The sequence below is a fragment of the Rhinopithecus roxellana genome, chromosome 9 (assembly GCF_007565055.1).
Source record: "Rhinopithecus roxellana isolate Shanxi Qingling chromosome 9, ASM756505v1, whole genome shotgun sequence".
Lineage (NCBI taxonomy): Eukaryota > Metazoa > Chordata > Mammalia > Primates > Cercopithecidae > Rhinopithecus > Rhinopithecus roxellana.
Genome location: NC_044557.1, coordinates 96,460,118 through 96,481,788, shown reverse-complemented (window position 1 = coordinate 96,481,788; position 21,671 = coordinate 96,460,118). Strand labels below are relative to the sequence as shown.

The 21,671-nt window shown below is 36.0% G+C and overlaps 1 protein-coding gene and 1 non-coding gene across 23 annotated transcripts in view; both read right to left on the bottom strand.

Moving 5' to 3' along the window:
* The window catches only part of FAM49B (family with sequence similarity 49 member B), a 175,945-nt gene that overhangs the window by 18,474 nt on the left and 135,800 nt on the right, over positions 1 to 21,671 (bottom strand). For 14 of the 22 annotated variants that reach the window (XM_030938035.1, XM_030938042.1, XM_030938032.1 and 11 more), the window contains 3 exons: positions 19,922 to 20,004; positions 11,944 to 12,065; positions 2,907 to 3,012 (listed from right to left, as the gene is read on the bottom strand). In XM_030938035.1, coding sequence (XP_030793895.1) covers positions 2,907 to 3,012; positions 11,944 to 12,065; positions 19,922 to 19,994 — 301 coding nt within the window. In that variant the 5' untranslated portion in view covers positions 19,995 to 20,004. Of the gene's footprint in view, positions 1 to 2,906; positions 3,013 to 11,943; positions 12,066 to 19,921; positions 20,005 to 20,904; positions 20,988 to 21,671 lie in introns of those variants that run through there. The other 8 variants (XM_030938041.1, XM_030938038.1, XM_030938045.1 and 5 more) reach the window with 3 other exon arrangements.
* Positions 9,243 to 9,369, bottom strand: LOC115899807. Its single transcript, XR_004059410.1, has one exon. It is a non-coding gene; the product is annotated as a small nucleolar RNA SNORA25 (small nucleolar RNA).

Genomic DNA, 21,671 nt, shown 5'->3' with positions numbered 1-21,671 from the left:
CCTACAATGCTCTGTCTCAAGCGAAACTGGAGACAAAGAACCCCACAGAAAATGTCCCAGAGGTCTCTGGATGAGTTGGAGAGAAAGAGAGGACAAAGAAAAGATGACTGGGATTGGACTCAGATGAAGCTCCTAAAACAAAACCATAAGATTATGATTTTTTAAAAAGCAGATGACCAGGAGAAAATTAATAGGCTATTAAGCCCTAAATTCTGGAAGAACTAAAGGAAGCTGGCAGATAAGTGCAGGAGCCAAAACCAAAGAAGGCGCTTGCAAGGAAAAGACAACCAGAAGGAATGATAAAGATGACAAATCAGTCCACAAGCTAGGACAGGGAAGAATAACTAGTTGACTAGAAAGAAGAGGCCCCTGGGGAGAGTTTCCCTATAGAGATAACAGTCGTTTATTCTCACCAACTGCCATCTATCTACTCTCAAATCCTCAGAAGAGAACCCAAGGACATGGATTGTAAAGGATTTAAGACAACCAAGAGTCATGACCACAATTACGGTGGGCATTTGGGGCCTTTAAAATACATTTTGATAAATTCTGCCCAGTGAAAAGCAGCTAACATTTTGGAGGGACTTACTCATTATGACCCTTGGAGGCAGTCCCTAATGTAAGCCCCTAAAGCATGAGGAAGACTGAGAAGGGGAGACAAAGCAGTTTGTCCTACTGCCTGACCATACAACCTTCCCTTAGCTATCTGCCTCAACAGGAGGGGCTCCAAGGCCTCAGAACTAAACAAGCAAGTACAGAACAAGCAAGTATGGCAAGTTTACCAGGGCAGTGTGGTTAAACCCTGTCAGCAAAACTGAGTATCTTCAAATTAAGCAGGTAATCCTTGCCCTGTTCCACTGTAAGTATGCAAACTGGCAAGGGATCATGGTCCTTCTTCTGAAGTATAACCCCTGGTGTATCTGTAGTGCTCAGACCAAGAAACCTTCTCCTTAGAACTGAAAGATTCTGAAGGATCATGTGCGTCTTCACAGTTGCATGCTGCTCCACGGTGCTGTCTGTGCTGGAATAGCACCCATGATGGGACATACACCACGAGACCGATCAATTCCCATGGTAAAAATATAGCACGTATGTTCAACTAGTTTGGCCTATTTTACAAATATTCTTTGTTTATTGGGATATGCTAAAAGACCAAGATGAGCCTGAATAGCACCTGAGCACCATCAAAAGCAATTTAACTATAAATGCAGCCAGAAACCAGCATAAGAAAAGCTGTATATAGTAGACAAGACAACCAAGACAGAAAACCTAGGCTGATTGGGTTATAAAGTACAAAGCTACAGACTATGGAGACACTTGATTAAAAGACAAATAATGTAAAATAACTAATTCTAAAATTGGGAAAATAAACTACAATTCTTATTTCTAGTAAGAAAAAGATAATTTACACAGTATTTCTATCCAAACTATTGTCTGTCTTAACATTACATTTAACAGGCCATACTGCATCTAAAGGAAAAACAGCAATTGTCTCACTTTTTTTCAGAACATAGACATTTTTACAGAGATGGTTTGCCATGTGGTTCTGGCTCACTAACATGCAGATTAATTATTGCTAGTTGGAGGCTTTAAAAAAAAACAAAAACAAAACCATACAGTGACCAAGTGTTAAACCTGGCAACTAATTACAAAATTTTAAAATTATGTGGGCCAGACAAATCAAACCTCAAGTTTAAATTTAGCTTTTGGGTCCCCAGTTTACTTTAGTCTTCCAGTATATACCCCCTGGTTTCTGACTTATGGATTTAAAAAACAAACAATCACAGTATGATTTTCTTATGATTAATTAGTAACATTTATACATTTCAAAAATTCAAACTTCATGAAAGTATGTGTTTTAACTACATTCAAATCATTCTAATTTCTGACACACATCTATACTATTCCTCTCCTGTGCCTATAACTGTACAAAATAAAGTGCTTCAAATTTACAACTTTCAAATCACACAAAGAGCTAACTGGCTAAATCTTACCTGCTCTGCCTCTTCCTCCTCCAACAAAGGGAGTTCCAATTTTGCTTGCTCATATTGAAGACACAATTCTGAACTTTGAATAATTTTTCCCAAACTTTGGGTATATCACTAGCCCTCTTGCTCTCTCTCGCTCGCTCGCTCTCACTCTCTCAAGACAGGGTCTCACTGTGTCGCCCAGGCTGGAGTGCAGTGGTGTCATCACAGCTACTGCAGCCTTGACCTCCTGGGCTCAGGTGATCCTCCCACCTTAGCCTCCAGAGTAGATGGGACCACAAGCAAGTGCCATCACACTCAGCTTATTTTTGTTTGTTTGTTTTTAAAGACAGGATTTTGCCATGTTGCCCAGGCTGGTCTCGAACTGCTGAGCTCAAGCAATCTCTCAACCTCAGCCTCCAAGCAATGGGATTACAGACAGGAGCAAGCACGCCCAGCCTATTTCTCATCTTCTACAGTTTTATATACATGAATTGAGCGTAACCAGTGAAAATTTCAAGAAAACCTCTTTGATTTCTTTGGATGCTAAAGGGTCCTATTATGAGAAATCACTTGGTAGAATCTCTCTCCATCTCTACAGTAAGTCCTTTTCCCATATATGGGAACGTAATCCTCAGGCCCTTGGTTAGTTAAACTTTTGTGTTCTTAAAATCATTTAAAATCAATGCTCGGATTCGTGTATGTAAAATCACAGATGATGAGGAAAATAGCTTGTGGACAAAAATGGTCTAAATGAATTAAAAGGCCAGGGTTGAAAGAAGATCACACTATAATTTTACGGTCTAACAAACTTGATTTACTTATAAAACAGATACTAAACCAAATTCAGCATTATGAATATAAAATACTCTAAATTTCTGGAATGAATAAACATCTTTTTCACTAGGCAAGTCGCAATTAACAAAACGTTCAACTTACCTAATCTCTGAGAAAATTCATAAAATTTCTTTAATTTGCCTACTAGTGGAACAACTGCACCCCATGCCTTCTCTTGCAACTTCTCATCTGCTGGATGCTGGATTGCCTTCAAAATCCAAAGAATAAAAATAGTTAGATTAAAAAAAAATAAATAAAACGGTTCATTTTTACATTAAAATGCAAGCTTTAGCAAACATAGGAAACCCTGGTATAATCTATAAAATACAGAATATTGAACCTAGGAGTGTTGATTATTATTATTATTATTTTTTTTGAGAGAGCGTCTCACTCTGTCACCTCAGGCTGGAGTGCAGTGGCGTGATCTTGGCTTGCTACAACCTCTGCCTCCCAGGTTCAAGTGATTCTCCTGCCTTAGCCTCCCAAGTAGCTGGGACTACAGGTATGTGCCACCACGCCCAGCTAATTTTTTTTATTTTTAGTAGAGACGGGGTTTCACCATGTTGGCCAGGCTGGTCTCGAACTCCTGACCTCAGGTGATCCACCCACCTTGGCCTCCCAAAGTGCTGGGATTATAGGCGTGAGCTACCACGCACAGCTCAGTGTTGAATATTCTACTGGGTGCTAAAGGTGAGTCTTCTCAACTCCACTGAGGAGTGCTAAGAGTGGGTCTTCTCAACTCTATAGATACTTCAACCTATTATAATAAATTCTTAGTTATCCTTACAATAGATACGAACATAATGAAAATTTTAAAATGGTCCAATGTGTTTGTGAAATATATTATGCCTTGGTGCCCAACAGATCCACAAAAAAAAATTGCACGTTTCCCATAGCACAGAGTCTCTTAGTATTTCTTTGTCAAAGTATTATTTTAGTAGAAGAAAATAAAACTCAAAAAGTAAGGCAATAATATGCCAACTCTGGGAACAGGCTAAGAAATTTCCAATAATTAAAATTCCAGGGTCCAAACTAGCATTAAGAAAACTACCTACGACTTAAGAACCTAAATCAAGCTGAAACTGTGATTTAAGAATTGTCGGCTGGGCGCCGTGGCTCACGCCTGTAATCCCAGCACTTTGGGAGGCCAAGGCAGGCAGATCACGAGGTCAGGAGTTTGAGACCGGCCTGACCAACACGGTGAAACCCCGTCTCTACTAAAAATACAAAAATTAGCCAGACATGCTGGTGCGTGCCTGTAATCCCAGCTACTTAGGAGGCTGAGGCAGGAGAATCGCTTGAACCCAGGAGGTGGAGGTTGCAGTGAGCCGAGATCATGCCATTGCCCTCCAGCCTAGGTGACAGAGTAAGACTGTCTCAAAAAAAACAACAAAAAAAGAATTGTCACAGACACCTATTCTCTATACTAAAATCCTATTCTAGATACCAATTTTTCTCAGGCTTTCCTGAATAAGATGAAAAAACCAGTTTCAAATCTGAAAGGGAAGAAAATATAATCTAGAGATCCTTAATATAAATGACTTCTTCTATACCCAGTCTTTCAAATCATCAAGCAATCTTTTCTGAATATAGAGGGTTATTTCCAAAAATACATATTTTCTTGTCTCTATCTTTCATTTGCCTATAGACGTTTTTTGTACTGCTTTACAGAAGTTAACACATTTTTTAACAACCTGATTTACTTTCTCTAACATCTTGAAACAAACTAAACATACCATCTGAAATTCAGAACTAAAGCAGGGACCTGCTTATCAACACTATCAAGATGTTACATGACATGTCTCAATACTCCCAAGGCACTAGTACTCTGACTCCATCCACACAAAAAACTAAAACACAGGAAAGCAAAATAAAATTGAACCCAGACAGATCTAAAGGATGCTCTGAACAAATTAGCTGCAAACTGAATTAATGGGCTATATACTGGGTAAGCAATTTACTTTATAAGCTTGGGCACCATTTTCAAATTGATGTTTTATTCAATATTTTTAAATGATGCTTAAACCCAATAGAAACCTGAAGTCAATCCTACTTATGTCATTAATCCAGAAATACTGTAATACTGAAGAAAATCTGACATTACAACATGTAACAATCCTTTGTTCACCTTCTACTGTAATAAGGACATTTCAAAGAGACCCTGATATGCTGATATATATGAAAAAAAATCCTTTGGCCTCAGGCCCAGACTTGGTAATGATTTCTATCAGGTAGTAAAAATTTGTTTCTTGTATTTGTTATTCAGCAAACAAGTAAATAAGCCTTTCTGCCTACTGGCAACCATCAAATAAGCCAAGATGGGTACATACAATTCCATCCAGGAGGCATGGAGGCAGAAGTAGTTTGATGTAATGTGCTTTCACTGATGGTCCACTGTTGGCAGTACCATCAGTTCTCTTCTCTCCACAGAGATCCTGGCCCCACCCAGCCCAATAAAGTGTGCAGACTAAGCCACACAAGGCTATGTCATATATAAGATTCATGTGTACTGTGGCGGCTGAAAATGCCCAGTTCCTAAGGGTGCAACGTACAGGTAGCCTGTCCTTTATGGTGTTAATCTGCTGAAGTTTGCTCGAAGCCTTCAGTACACTGCAAAGGAGTGAGCTGGATGCCACTGTGGGGCCATGTCCTGAATTCTTACTGGGTTGGTGAAGATTCCACATACACATTTTTGAGGTTTTCCTCATTGATCAATTCCATAAAGCTATAGAAGAAGTCCTGACACCCAGCAGATCACCAAACCAGTCTACAAGCACAGGGTGATGCGTGGGCTGACATCTGCAGGCTGAAAAAGCAATGGGCTGGATGGTCCCTAAATTCCACAAAACTGTGTCTGGTTCTTGCCATGCAGCTTGGAGAAGGTATAATGCTCTCCAGCTCCACCTTCACCACTAATATATGTAATGTTTGTATAATTAATATCTAATTAACAACTTAGGACAGTTACATCTGTTTACAGGTGTTACTTGTCTGTTAAAAACAGTTTGCAGATTATTTCATGAATGCTTTGTCAAATCATAAAACTTAAAGTGATAGTATGTCTTCTTTCTAGTAATATAAACTTTGGAGTTACATGTCAAGTGTTTAAAACACGCTGTGTGATACAGGAGGTTTAAAATAAATTCTTTAACTAGCTCTGCAGATTTGTCTGGTGCACGTGATTAATCCTACAGCTTTATTGGGGTGATAGCAACGCTGTGCTGGTTTACTTTCAAGTGGCTGGGTTCGGCAAGTACAGACTTTTTAAGTTTAGTTTCACTTTAGACATTTGTAGAGTGGGAGGATGATACCTTAACCCTATGTCGTGACCATATGTAGAAAAATATGGGCTCAAATAGAATCTACATTTTTGAATTTATTGTTCCATTTGTATGACTGCTGTTTCTGAGAGAAAAGTTTCCAAAAATGCCACCATTTCTCAGAATAATAAATGTGTTGCAAGAGGCTTTTCTTAGGAATGAAACAAATCTGGGTTAACCTAAACAAAACTGCCTCAGTCTCCACAGTAGCATTTTAAGTTCACATAAAAGTTCCAATGCCACAGCTCTATACAAATTAATGGATAGTAGTCAGTAGGGCTATTGACACTGGTGTATTGTGAAAATGAATGTTATTATAAGTATGAATTATTAACCTTAACTTTTGCAAACTACTAATCAATGCTAGGATGGGAAGTCAGTAAGCTTTAGATAAATACCTTTGAAGTGTGAGGGTAGAAAAAGTCAACTTTAATCAAGTTTTAAAAATACTTATCAGTAACACTAACTTGTGACCATTATGAATCCTTCAGCCACATCAGGGGAAAATAGTTGGCTATTTAGAAGTATGTACATCATTCTTAGACCAGTCAGCCTTACAAATAAAAACATCTTGAGCCAACCCACTCTGTCCACACTCACAGGCTACAGAGAAAAGTCATAATTGAGCCAACAGAAGTTTCCGGTTTCCAATCTAACTGTATGTGTTGTCTGCAGTTACTTCTCTTGTCCCTGCTCAAACTACCCTAAAATTACCTTATCATTCCACAAAGCTGGAACATCAGATATGTGCCAACATTTACATACCAACACAGTGCATTGCATTTGTCTTTATCACGTTTTTCCATAGACTAGGCTACTGTCTCCCAGGGTAAATTTGAGTGTGAAGGAAATGCAGAAAAGGAATTGCACAATTCTACATTCTGGATTTGCTGGCTTTAATTTAAATACTGGTTTCTCTGGACCAATTTTTCTCCTATCTTCTCTATGGGATTCAAAAGGCTTGGTTAACTGATTTCCAGGAAATATTCATAAAGTTCACAGAAGCTGTTGAGATCTAAATTCCTTTCTACTAAAAAATAATAATAATAGTAACTTAAATCATACATTTTGACTGTATGGAGATTATTCAACTAAAGGAATAAATGTCTATTAAACTAAAAAACAGTAACAACAAAAAAGCAAATAGATAAAAGTTAAAATTTTATTTTCTTCTCTTAAAGAAGTCGATCCTATTTTTCTCACAAGGATCTAAAAATGCTTTTCTAAATATCAATTCATTCTCACAATATAAAAATGCTCCAGCAAATGTCACCCATTTTCATAACTGGGCACAGATAACTATTTCCCTGGCCCTGCCTTGCCTAGATTTAGAACTGAAGACACTGGCTGCTCCCTTACAATAAATATTTTATGGTTCTTCCTTATACTTCTAATTCCTTGTCCTCTCACAATAATTTCACTCTGTTAGGTAAGGTTTTGGGTCAACACCCATTATAGCCAACATGTAAAAGGGAAAGGGGCACTTAGTAAATGTCAGTGGTGAGGTTATTACGGAGCAGGTATAACCTATTTTCAAAAATGTTAAAACTGGCTGGGCACACTGGCTCACGCCTGTAATCCCAGCACTTTGGGAGGCTGAGACAGAAGGATCGCTTGAGGCCAGGAGTTCAAGACCAGTGTTGGCAACATAGCAAGTCTCTATTTATTTATTTATTTTGACGGAGTTTCACTCTTGTTGCCCAGGCTGGAGTGCAATGGTGCAATCTCGGCTCACTGCAACTTCCGCCACCCAGGTATAAGTGATTCTCCTGTCTCAGCCTCCCAAGTAGCTTGAATTACAGACATGCGCCACCACATCTGGCTAATTTTTTTTTTTTTTTTTTTTTTTTTAGTAGAGATGGGGTTTCACCATGTTAATCAGGCTGATTGAACCCCTGATCTCAGGTGATCCACCCATCTCAGCCTCCCAGTGCTGGGATTACAGGTGTGTGCCACCAAACCCGGCTATTTATTTTTTTTTAATTTACAAAAAAAAAGTTAAGGCGGTTATGGACATATTACATTAATGGAAAGTATTTATTTCCCTCTAGGTGGTTAATCCTAGACAATAAGCATTGTTTATTTAATAGATTCTATCTTAAATCAAATTTTATTCTATTTTGCAATGCTTAAAAAACTTATTTAAACTAAAATATATTAATATATAATGCAACATCATTAGTATAATAGTAATAAGAAAATTCTCGGTTTATGTTAGCTTTGTATCAGACACGGTGCTATGCTGTTTACATGGGTTGTCTAATTTTATCTTCACCATAACTCTGTGAATTGCTTCCCCATTTTGCTACTATGAATAAGGCAGCCATACTAGTTTTTACATTGACATTTCCTCTTAAATTACAGTTGTTTGGAATGTTTTATAAAATATAAGTACCTGGTGCAAGAGCACAAACAATTTTATATTTTTAACATACTGCCAAACCGACCTCCAAAAAGACTACCCATTTTACAATACTTCTTGAAGTGACTGAGACTACCATTTCTTCACAAACCAACTAAAACTTCTTCACAGTGATGTGCACTTACTAGCAAAGCTGACCATGTTTTCTGTTGTCTGTGCTTTTTCATAGATAGAAGAGTTGGCTGGTCTAAGTCTTATTAATTAACACTATCAGCAATTTAGTTATTGACCTATGACTGTTACAACACATCAGTTATTTGTATATTTGGTATATATTCATCTTTCATTTGTACCTTCCTTTGTTTCTCTACTCTTCAGAAATCTTTTCTCTTTGTATCATTAAACCCGCATCAACTTCTCAACAAAAATTTCAACTGCCTGAATAGTTACACATTTGTCCCCCATCTACAGTAGATTTAAATACAGCTTTTCAGTTTTCTAGCTTACATATTTTATATTTCAATGCTTATTTATCTTTTATTACTTCATTTATCAACGTTCAACAATGGTACCTTTGTAAGTTGTTTCAAGCCTGGTAACATGAATCACTTACCATTGCTTATTACTTTTACCTTATATTTTTGTGTTCTCCAGTGTTATTTTTCTATGTAAACCTTCTTTTTTCTTTTAAACTTGGAGACACTTTCTCACATCACCAATCATGGACTATTTTTGAGTGAACTATGTGTCGCTATGTCTTGTAGTTCCTTAGGAAAACAGCACTACTTAGTGACTATGGGATCCTATGCAAAACTTCAATCTTTGGTCATAGCATTAGGAGATCCTAGCTTCACAGCCCTAGAAGGTCCCTTTGATATATCCTATATATAAACTTTTCTACCACTATACTCTATTCCAGAAGATTACAAATGAATCTTAATATGCATTCAATCAAATCTATAAACAGACTTTAGAGAAAACACTATTATTAACATTATTATTATTATATTGTAGAAAGCCTTCCCACACACAGAAGCAGAATAATTCTCCCAAACGGGAAGTACTGCAATTAAAAAAAAAAAAAAAAAAAAAAAAAAACCGGGCTGGACACAGTGGCTCGTATCTGTAACCCTAGCACTATGGGAGGCTGAGGCAGGAGGACTGCTTGAGGCCAAGAGTCCAAGACCAACTTGGCCAACAGAGTGAAACCCCATAGGAGTTCTACATTTTTTTAAAAAAGAAAGAAAGAAAGAAAGGCTGGGAGTGGTGGTTCGCATCTGTAATCCCAGCACTTTGGGAGGCGGAGGTGGGTGGATCACCTGAGATCAGGAGTTCGAGACCAGCCTGGCCAACATGGTGAAGTCCTCTGTCCACTAAAAATACAAAAATTAGCTGGGCATGGTGGTGGGTGCCTATAATCCCAGCTACTCGGGAGACTGAGGCAGAATTGCTTGAACTTGGGAGGGGGAGGTTGCAGTGAGCTGAGATCACTCCAGCCTGGGCGACAAGAGTAAAACTCTGCCTCAAAAAAAAGAAACAAAACAATCAAACAGGAAATGAATATTGTTTGTCTCTATAGCAAGATTTTTCTCTTCATAACAACAAGCTTTAAAGAAGTTTAATGACCTAACACTTACAAACAATTTAAACGAATTTGTAGCACTAACAACCATCATAAAAAACTTACCAATTAGTTAATTAAGATCCTACTAAATCATTTAAATTGTTCATTTCCACAAATGTTTGATTTTTCAAAATACGTTTAAATGTTTAGAGAACTTGAATTTCACAGAAATGGTTATATGCCTTAGTTTACCGAAATCTTAGGGTTTTACTTAAGCCAATAACATTGCCAAGACTAAAGCCCTTGTATTTATTTGTTCAACAACTAACTGCTTACTAAGTGCTGTAAGTTTACAATGTATTAGGTGCTGATAATAACAAAATATATAAGAAACCAGGTTTACCCTCCTCAAGCTGGAAGTACAGTGGTAGAGAGATAAACACTCAATGGTAATGGTTTACCCCCCCAAAAAAAGAATGGTTCCCACAAAAGATATGTGTGTAAAGTGAGCAAAACAGTAAGAGGAAGTAGGAGATTATTGGGGGGTTTGAAGAAAAAAAGGAAGGGCATTCCAGACAAAAACAAAGGAAGGATGCATATCAAGAAACAGAATTCACACCAAAATTTCCCTCAGTTAATGACACTACAATCTGCTAATGTAAAATAAAAACAAAGGCCAGGCAGGGTAGCTCATGCCTGTAATTCCAACACTTTGAGAGGCCAAGGTGGGGGGATCACTTGAGGCCAAGAGTTCAAGACCAGGCTGAGCAACATGGCAAAACCCTGCCTCTATTTGGCGGGGGATTAGCCAGGCATGGTGGTGAGTGCCAGCTACTGGGGAGACTGAGGCAAGAGGATCGCTTGAGCCCAGCAGGTTGAGGCTGCAGTGAGCTGTGGTTGCACCACTGCACTCCAGGCAGGGTGACAGAGCTAAACCCTGTCTCAAAATAAAATAAAAACCAGGGAATCATTTAACTCTCTCTCTTCCCTTACTCTAAACATTTGGTCAATCACCAACACATGTTTTGAATCACCACCTTCTGGTGTCTGCACTTGATTCTGCCTTCACTTAGTACTCCAAATGTCAGAAGAGAAATCAAGGTGGATATGGAATGTATGTCCCAAACAGTGACCTTGATGACCTCTGCACTCTTTGTTATAGAGAATAATAAACAAACCAGAGGATGGGAAGAAACAAGAAACACAGCACGGGCAATGGCTTCAAGAAATGCAGTAATGAGAAGGGGAGAGACGAAGGCCCAGGGGACACAGATTTCCTCTGTATAGTTCTGGACACCTAAACATGGATATGCTACAGGGAAGAATTCAGTAAAAGAAAAAAGACAGAAGATTTAACTAAGAGAAAAAATAATTCAAAGAGTAAAGTTTCAAAACAGGATGAAGAACAAAGGTAAAGAAGTTAGTCTTGGAAAGAAGCAAGGACACAGTTTCTTCTGAAAAACAAAAGAAACAGAAAATGCGATGAATGGAAATCTGAAAAAGTTCAGAAGTTTGGGAGAGGAAAGTGGAGAGAGACCACACTACATATTTTCTTTGTGGTGTAAAGTCATGGGGAAGGTGTACCGACTGTAAGGAGGATTTCAACTTTCTCCTAGGAAGCACCATATAAATACTGCAAATTTCAGGTACAAGAGCAACCCAAAAAGTAAATGACATTTTCTTAATGTACAAAAACTACCTGTTTATGGAACGCAGTTTTTCCTTTCATGCTCATTTCACTGCTATCACTTCTGAAACAATGCCAAGTGAGCATCCTTCAAATATAATACTTAGTATGAAATACAGAATTCTGAAGTCTAGAAAACAATAGAGATTACAAAGAGGTGGGACAGTAAGTTTTAGTTAACTAGAAAATACATAAATGTGCTTTACCTCTCGTATTTCGTGGCCAGCTCCTCTGTATGACTGCAAGTCCTCCAAGATGCCTTCTGCATCTTTTAATACTACATTCACCTGATTATAAATTTCCTTCTCAGACTCTGTAGGCTGGGCATCTAAATAGCAGGAAAGCACAAGAAAATTTACAGTGACATGAATTTTTTTAAATACATGTGTAACTCTAAGCAATTAACAACCCAAATTTCCAAAGATGAGTTAATTCTAGTTAATGTTAACTTTGAACTTTTTAAGGAAAGACTAATACTTTTTCCATAGTTCTACATTTAAATGACCAGTTTCAAGTTTATAGATATTACAGAAAACAAGGGAACACCAAATATTACTAACTTAGTTTAAGTTCCAAATTAGGACTTGGTATATTAAACCAATCTGATAATTACAATTAAATTTTTTAATTGTGATAGTTTTAACAAACTACATCCATCACTATCACTGTAAATGCATCAGAAATGATAGATTTTAATGCAAAAGAAAGCCTACTAAAACATGTTGTTTATCTATAGTTTAAGACAAACTATATTCATTTTCCTATAAAGTTCATTTTACTTTTAATGACTGAGTTTTGATATAAAAAAGTAAAAAACTTTAAAAGAATAGTTTTTAGGTGCTCACCCCCTTTGCCAGGAATCACTCGAAAGTGTCTCAACATAAATACTATAGGTTAAAAAAGGGAGGATATATATATTTAACAACAAACCCAAGAGAGTATCACTGAACTATTCTGTTGATGAATACAAGGTCAAGAATCCTACACAGAGGAGTTCAAGTTATAAAACTGCTCCACAATTACTCAGTTGCTGAAAACTAGACACTTTAAGCTACACTACAATACTATTACTGAAATTTTGAAATACTAAAGAAAATCTGAGTTCCTACACACTTGGGAGTAAGAGAAAAATGAAGGAAGAATTACAGTTATAAAAAGCAGAATCAAGAACACAAAATATGGGCATTTTCACCACCTGTGGTGTTAGCTACAAAACATATGTTAATGAATGACTAAATGTGGATTTCTCTCTGCTTGACTCAAGCTAACAGAAACCTTGCTTTTAGTAACACTCGTCATTTGTTTCTCTAAGGACAAATCTTTTATATTTTAAGAAAAAAGGTGGACTCTAACAGGAAATGAAGGTTTCCTCACAAATCTTTCCAACTAAGCCACATTCAGCACCACAGGTAAGGCATAAAGCACGTAAAATCATAAACATTTGATTATCATGTTTTAGAGAAAAATCGCAGAATTCCTCCATGCTAAAATTTTCTCTTATGAGGGAAAAGGAATCAGTACGAATTGAAGATGAAGTAAGAACACTTTTAATACTACCACACTGGTCTTTAAGTTTAAAAATATTTTAACAAACAAAAAAGAAGGTTTTTGGTAAATATTTGTCTACCAATCATATAAAATTAGTTAACTAGGCTTTTCTGCTCCTTTTTGCCTCACCACAAATACACAATGACTTCTTTATTCCTTTACTTAGAACATTGTAAAGAAACTTTGTTTACCCATGAAACTGGGAGTAAAGATCCCTAAAAACTGTAACTTTATTTTGTGCTTGGAGCAAGTAATAATTCAATTCTACCTATTAAATCTACCAAATAGTCAAAAATATACAACATATTTTTTAAAAATTCAATAATTACATTACCAAATTTTAAACTCAACATATGTAAAACTACTACAGCAACAATAAAGTAACATTCATATGTAAAGTCAATTTAAGAATGTGTTTACGTATCTGTTCCCTTATTTTTCAAATTTCTTTTCGGAAATCATTCTTTTAGGAAGAAAACACTGTGACAAAATAATTATACAAGAGGAGCCAATTGAAAAATTAAAAAAACTCTCTATCCAAGGCTACAAAGGTATTATTACTAGGAACAAATATTGATATTACAACTAAATGGTTAGCTTTCTTACAGATCAAGCTTTGTTATTTAGCAGGAATAATTTACTGCTAAATATTTTACATTTAGCCAGACCATATTTTCCAATGTAATAGTCAGACATACACTCTTTAAAAAAAAACACACTTCATAACTTTTATACTTACATCAGATGCAGTAGAGAAAAATATGTTTTACATGCAAAAAATGACAGTCTTACACTTTTTCATATGGAATTGTGAAACTACAGACATAACATCAATAGTAGACACATATCTAGTTTGAATTCATGAAGTGGGAATTCATGACAAAGGACAACAGTTTAGCTTATATATCAAAGGTATCTGTGAAGTTTGAAAATGCTAGACTATGTATTTTAGGTGTGGTGACTAGCTGTTAACATAAAAATGTGACACTGAGACTTAACATACAAACGAAACATTATCAAGTACACTTAAATAGACCTTGTAAGTGGTTAATAACTAGTAAAGGTTTAATAAGTACCAAGAAATTTAAAAATAGAGGAGAAGATTTAAGTTTCCCTTTAGGGTGAGAAAAACACCCAGTACCACAATGATTAAACATTTTTTAGACTGTCACAGGAAAGTCACATTTATAATTTTGAAAGCTGCTGAAGACTGCTGTAGAAATGAAGACAAACAGAAAATAGCAGACAAGTAAGCACTACTTTACTGAAAGCAAGTCATGCAAAAGGGTGAAATACTAGGAAGAGGGGAAAGCTGTATAAAATAAAGCTTTTTATTTACTTTTTTTTTTTTTTTTCAAAAAACGGTCCTATATAATGCAACCAAGACTTGTCACTTTGATTTTCCATAGAAAAAAATGGCTTTACTATTTAAAAAAAAAAAAAGTACCATTTAGTCAGCTTACAAAAGGACATTCAAAATTGCAAAAGAATGTATCTACTACTGAGAGTAGTAGACATATTACTCATCAAGCTTAGTTTTTAAAGCTGTTCAAGGGAAATTAAGGGATGTTTCAATTGTTCTTATTGCAGGTAAATTAAAAATTTTAGTAACTTCACACTAATTTCCTATAGGGTGGAGGGTAGAAAAAGAGTCACTAAATATAACTGCTAAAATTGAAGTCATTATAATATCAAAAGAAGGAAGGACTAACTATGAAATGAAAAAATAAAAAGTCAACATAAAAATTATAATTGTGATAAGGGGTCTTTCTGCTTTAATTTTACATTAATTCATTTAATAAACCTATGCAATCTATCCCTGTAAGTTACATCAAGACAGAGACTAGAATGTACAGTATGTACCACTGGTACATATGTAAACTCAGTTCCTAGATTTTCTATAATACATTTTGAATGAATGAGAGGGTACAGAGACATAAGTCTCCAGCATGAATTAAAGGAGACTACTATGCTTTTTGATCTCTGAATAAATATCATCCTATATCATTTTAGAAAAATAAGAAAGATGATACCAGAATAAAGATATTTCAAAGTACAGGGCAAAACCAACTGAAACTATGCAAGAGATAAATGAAAAAGTAAGTCAGAGTAGGTCCCAATATTTCTAAATGGTAAGGGGGAAACAAGTAACACAAAGGACACAAGGAATAGAGGAAATGCATGACTCAATGGAAAGGCACTATAACAGAATCAGAGAAAATATATTCTATTTCTCCCGTAACAAATGACTACCTCTATTTACTCTCCCATTTTGATCTACCTGGAGGTAAGTAAATCAAGTTTAAAAAATACATACTGAACTTCTATCATTTAAAAAGCACTATGCTAAGATTGGGAAAGGACACAAAAACAAATAAAAGTCACTTTTCTCCCAAGAACTAGAATTTAGTGAGCTAGCAGATACAGAAGTTACTTAGGCTAGAGATTTGTCATTAGAATAAGCTATAAATTAACACTGTTGTTATAAAATAGGAAATTCCAACAACTAGAAGAGTATACAGGCCCCCATTCAGTGTTGTTTTTTTTTTTCCAAAGACAGTCTCACTCAGCTACTCAAGGTGGAGTGCAGTGGAGCAATCACAGCTCACTGCAGGGCCAGATGTCACTATTCCCAGCTAATTTAAAAAAAAAATGTTTTTGTACAGATATAGAGTCTTGCCATGTTGCCCAGTCTGGTCTCAAACTCCTTGACTCAAGTGATCCTTTTGCTGTGGCCTCCCAAAGTGCTGGAATTACAGCCATGAGCTACTGAACCTAGCTCGACTGAGTGCTTTTTATATGCTGTCAATAGCATAACTGCTGCCAAATTTTATGGAGCAATTTTGGGCTTATGTTTTAACTGAACTATTATTAAACAAAAACAAAATAAAATCTTATCATCCAGGTGTAATCTGTTCTAAGGAAAAAATCCTTCTATCAAGAGTAAACATTCGACTGAATACAGACTAACATTTTACGCCATAAGGTCTTTGTCCATGTTGTTCCTTCTTTCTACTGTCCTTCACTGTATTAGTTCAAAACATTCTAATTCACTCTCCAAACACCAATTCAAACACCACCATCAGAAAGTCTTCCATGATGGGCAGGTGCGGTGGCCCACACCTGTAATCCCAGCACTTTGGGAGGCCAAGGCGGGTGGATCACCTGAGGTCAGGAGTTTGAGATCAGCCTGGCCAACATGGTGAAACCCCATCCCTACCAAAAATACAAAAAGTTAGCTGGGTGTGGTGCTGCATGCCTGTAATCCCAGCTACTCAGGAGGCTGAGGCAGGAGAATCGCTTGAACCCAGAAGGTAGAGGATGCAGTGAGCCAAGATCATGCCACTGCACTCCAGCCTGGGTGACAAGAGTGAGACTCCGTCTCAAAAAAAAAAAAAGGGTCTTCCATGATGATTCTCATTCTACTCACTGCCATTTAAAGTTAGTATCTTCATAAGCTACACGTTGACAATAAATAAGTAAAACTGTGAGTTTTCTGGCAGGTGGGCATCTGTAATTCCAGTTACTTTTGGGGACTGAGGTGAGAGGGTTACTTGAGCCTAGGAGGTCAAAGCTGCAGTGAGCCGCGATCATGCCACTGCACACTAGCCTGGGCGACAGAGACTGACCCTGTCTTAAAAACAAAACAAAACAAAATTATGAGCTTTCGTTTCTATCCTCTCCTACTAGATTGAGAGCTCCCAGCACGTATGGGTTGTATCTTAGTTCTATTTTGCATCCCCAGCACCTACTGGCTGGTATACAGGAGGCAAGGCATAAATGTATGTTGAACTGAAGTGAAAAACAGTTATGGGGGTCGTGAGAGGAGTAGTAAGTTAAGGGAATAATGATTTACTTTAAAGACCATCTTAATTTTGTAAACTACAAGATTCCATTAAATTACATTTCAAATGCACTAGAATATGTCATTTGTATATAATATGATACAAATAGCCAGGTAATCTGCATGAATTATTTCTACAGTTACCCAACTGCAGAGACATATTGGGATAGACTTAACCAATCAGATTAATAGAAAAACTAAATTACTCTGGTGACATGAATATTAAAGTGCACCTAGAAATAAACAATGTAGTACTAATTACTCTATCAAAAATAATGTGGCTTTATTTTAAGTTATTGAGAACTAGCAGATTAACTATGTTGGCAATTTTGAGTCTGGTATAAAGTAGTATACAGCAGTTTAAGAGAGCACCCATCTGATGGGCCAAGGTCACTATAGTAGCTTAATGATACGGTAAGCTTTTACAAATGCGTGTTTCCAAAAAGAAGAAAAATATAGAAATGGACTAGAGATTAAATTAAGATAATGCCAATGTTAGAATCAAAAGAAAATGTATCTAAAAATCTAAGTAAGAAATAACAATGGGTAAACTCTACTTTGGTATACAGTATGTCGCCACTAAATTTCATTTATAGTATACCAGTAAGTATAAAACCAAAAGATCTACATCGGCTGATATAGGAAACAATATCTGCCTTTACAGTTAATATTTTTATGTACTTCTGCATTACTGGTTATTACTGTTGTTTGCAATTTTTACCTTTTCCTGTCACTATTATTAAATTATAATAATGTACCGGGTGCAGTAGCTCATATCTGTAATCCCAGCACTTTGGAAGGCCAAGGTGGGTGGATCACTTGAGCTCAGGAGTTTGAGACCAGCCTGGGCAACACGGTGAAACCCCATCTCTACCAAAAATATAAAAAATTAGCTGGGCTTGGTGGCATGTGCCTGTAGTCCCAGCTACTCTGGAGGCTGAGGTGGGAGGATCCCTTGAGCCAGGTAGGTAGAGGTTGCAGTAAGCCAAGATCGCGCCACTGCACTCCAGCCTGGGTGACAGGGTAAGACCTCGTATCAAAAAAAAAAAAAAAAAAAAAAAGTATGTGTGTGTATGTGTGTATAAAATGATCGAAACACTCCCACAGATTGGAAAGCCAAGACCAAGTAATCTTTTAAACACTACATTTAAATTCATGCTTCCCACGTGACCATAATATAACGCTAGGTTTACAAAAAGATCAAGTGCCAAGTCTTGAACAAGATCTTGACTGTATCAAAGTCAAGATTCTGTAAATGTAAGGAATTTGAGACAAAGAGGAAAAGGGAGACAGAACGGCAGAAAAAGACACAAGACCAAGTTTGAAACAGATGCAAATAAACTAAAATACAGCTCTAATGTAAGTTGCCTCATCTGAAAGAGTATCTTCAAGTCAGCAGTCTGCTCAACATCCTCAAGCTGATTAAAAGTCATGCTAAACATGCACTTAACATAGCACTGGTAAATTGTTGAGAAGGGTCAAGAAAACTAATATTCATCTAATATTTAATAGTATTTCCCCTAAAAACCCGATTTCCCCTGAAACCCAATTTCATATGGACCTGATACTGATATTACTACTCTTTACTAGCCTGTACACAGTACCCAAACTGTAACAGATTCTTTATAGAAATGGAATAAAAGTAGAAAATAACCAGAGACCACAAATTATTCTACAAAATGAAGATAGCTATAAATTGATGTGCTCATATGAACTGCCATGGTTTAAAATGATTCATAAAATAGAATGAATTACTACATTAAATCATAAAAACTAAATTGAAGTTGGAGGAAAAGGCAGTGATTTTCTGGGGGTTTATTTTAAACGATTTATTTGTTTTGTTTTTAAAATCAGAAAATGTCTTAAATTTTAAGTATATAAAAATATGTTCAAACACTTTAACCTCAAATAAAAATATAAGGGATCACATGATTTAAAACCTAAGGAATACCTCTTCACCCTTTCCTAACAATTTTCTATTGATCAGTTAAAATAGCATCATTCACACTAAAACACCAATTTAATAATTCTTCTCAATTTGACAACCAGACAAGCTAAAGCGGTATCAACAGCCAAAAAAAGCAAAAGCTTTGCAACATGCACCGAGGTCAATGACACTTACCTGCCACTCTTAGACCATATTACAATAGGTCATGCAACATAAAACAAACAGAAGGCAAATTACTTAAAGGTCTGTGAACCCATTATTTTTCCTTTTATTTAGAGTCAGAAAAAATAAATTCCTGAAATAAATACATTCCATTTTTTTAACTTTTCAAATTATCTGCAAAGATTAAATAATTTAGGTTCACACTTACCTTTTAATATTATGCCCAAATTACTGAGCTCTGAATGGCCTTCATGAACAGATTGATATTTGAAATACTTAAATATGTACCCTAGAATAACTGAAACCTGGTCGATTTTTCTTGACTGCAATATAAGTTTTCCCCAAATATTGCTTCTATTAATAAATCTTGAGGTAGTACTTCTCCTTTCCAACATTTTTTCATAAAAATGTTTTCATTAGAGAATAGATCTCAAATTATAAAATAATCTCCAACTAAGAGATATAAAATCTCTTATAAAAACTCAAAGATATTTTATCATCACAATTTAATCTATAAAACAGGACTTCCAGTTCTAGAAGGCACCAGAAATTTACTCAAACAATTCATAGCTCAGTCATGCAAAGCAGTTAAAAAGATGGCAAAGTGGAAACATTCATTTAGTGCAAGACAAACGCAGTCTACTGCAGGCAAAGAGAAATAGATATAAAATCATCTTCTCACTTTCAAAATCAAGGAAAAAATTTGGCCCCTGCTCAAGGTCTGTGCATGTCAAAACTTTAAGAAGATTCCCCATGTTAAGGTACCTGTCAAGACAAGAATGAGAAAAGAGAAAATATCCCTTTATAAAAAAGAACATCTGAAGTTTACTTAAAGAAAAATAGTAACAGGGAAAATGTTCATTAGGCCATGAATTCATTCTTCAGGTTACCCAGACTGTGCTCTGGCAGACAGCAAATCGGGTTCTCAAGGTGTTGATATGTAGGACCTAGAGGTGAAATGTGGTTTTCCTGTACACAATGGCACAACTGAGGCTCTAATTCTTCTCAAAATTCTCCCAAGACAAGTTTCATTAATGGCCTTATAATGAAAAATTCTTTAAGTATTCCAATAGTGCTAATATTCTGAAAAAGAAATTTCTGATGAAGAATTATTTACATGTAGTATTGTTAGTATAGCACTGAAACAACAATTTATTTCAAAGCCAAATATTAATACATTTGGCCACGGCTCACCTTTGCATCTGAAAACAGTATAAAACTTTCTTCCTGTATGCAATTAAATAAAGCATATACTTCTAACCAAATTTGGATTGTTAATAATCTGTGGAGGTTACGGAGAGTACTGATTCAAGATACGCAGCACAATTCTGATTTTTAAAATAAAATTATTATAGGATTATAAGCGAACATTGTTTGACATAGTCACTAAAGCATACTATTAGAATGTTCATCATAAGGCTACTTGCTTCATGGACTAATGAAAGGACAGCACTGGCTACAGACTCAACATGATTTTAGCAAATGAAAAACTAAATTATACATATGATGGTGATGTTTGCCTACGATTAAGAAAAAATCATGCAACCTTTGTTTGATTCCCATGTTTAATTAACAAATATTCTGGCTGGCCTTCACTGTGGTGAGTATAATTCATCTTTCACCTTTAGCATTATGCACCAGCTGTGAAGGGCTAAAGAGACTTACTTTCAAAGTCCAAGAAAAAATGTGCTGCATTGTGGTCTATGTCCCTGGTTAGCACCTTAATGAGATTACCCATGCCAGCAAACCTAAAAATAAAAATGGCAACATCATTTAGTTCCAGTAAAAAATTTTAAGCAGAGGCCTGGGATTTGGCAAAGGCTGGCTTGCTCATAATTATCAACAGGTGCAGGTTTATATGCTTTTGGCACTGAGAATTTGGAACAACAAAAGCACATTTGGCTCTGAGTTTATAGCTCCTGTCCCTCTTTTCCACATATCAAAAAAGTTACATAAAGCAAGATGGGAAAAAAGATTAGATTTTGACATATAACTTGCAATATTTACATTTCATTACTATCTATGTTAGTGTTACTCCTTTAAAATTTTTGAGGCATATATTTCTCAATTTAAATTAACAGCAAAACTAGATTTCTCAAATAAGTAAATACAGAAACCATTTTTTTAAACAATAGGGATATTTTCCTTCTTGCAGAGTCAAATCCTATTGGGAATACAAAGAAGAAAGTATTCAAACCACATTTAACCATTAAAGCCTAAAGAAAGTTACCAATTAATGACCCATCTAAAAAAACTTTACCACACATAAAATATTTTTGATATCTTCTATCTCCTAAGATTAATCAAACTTTTATTATTTAACTCTTCAACTGAATAATCAACTATATACAACTATACCATGTATGGAACTTAAAAGTTAACACAGCAAACAAGCACAACAGGGAGCCAGCAATTATCACAACTTAGTAGGT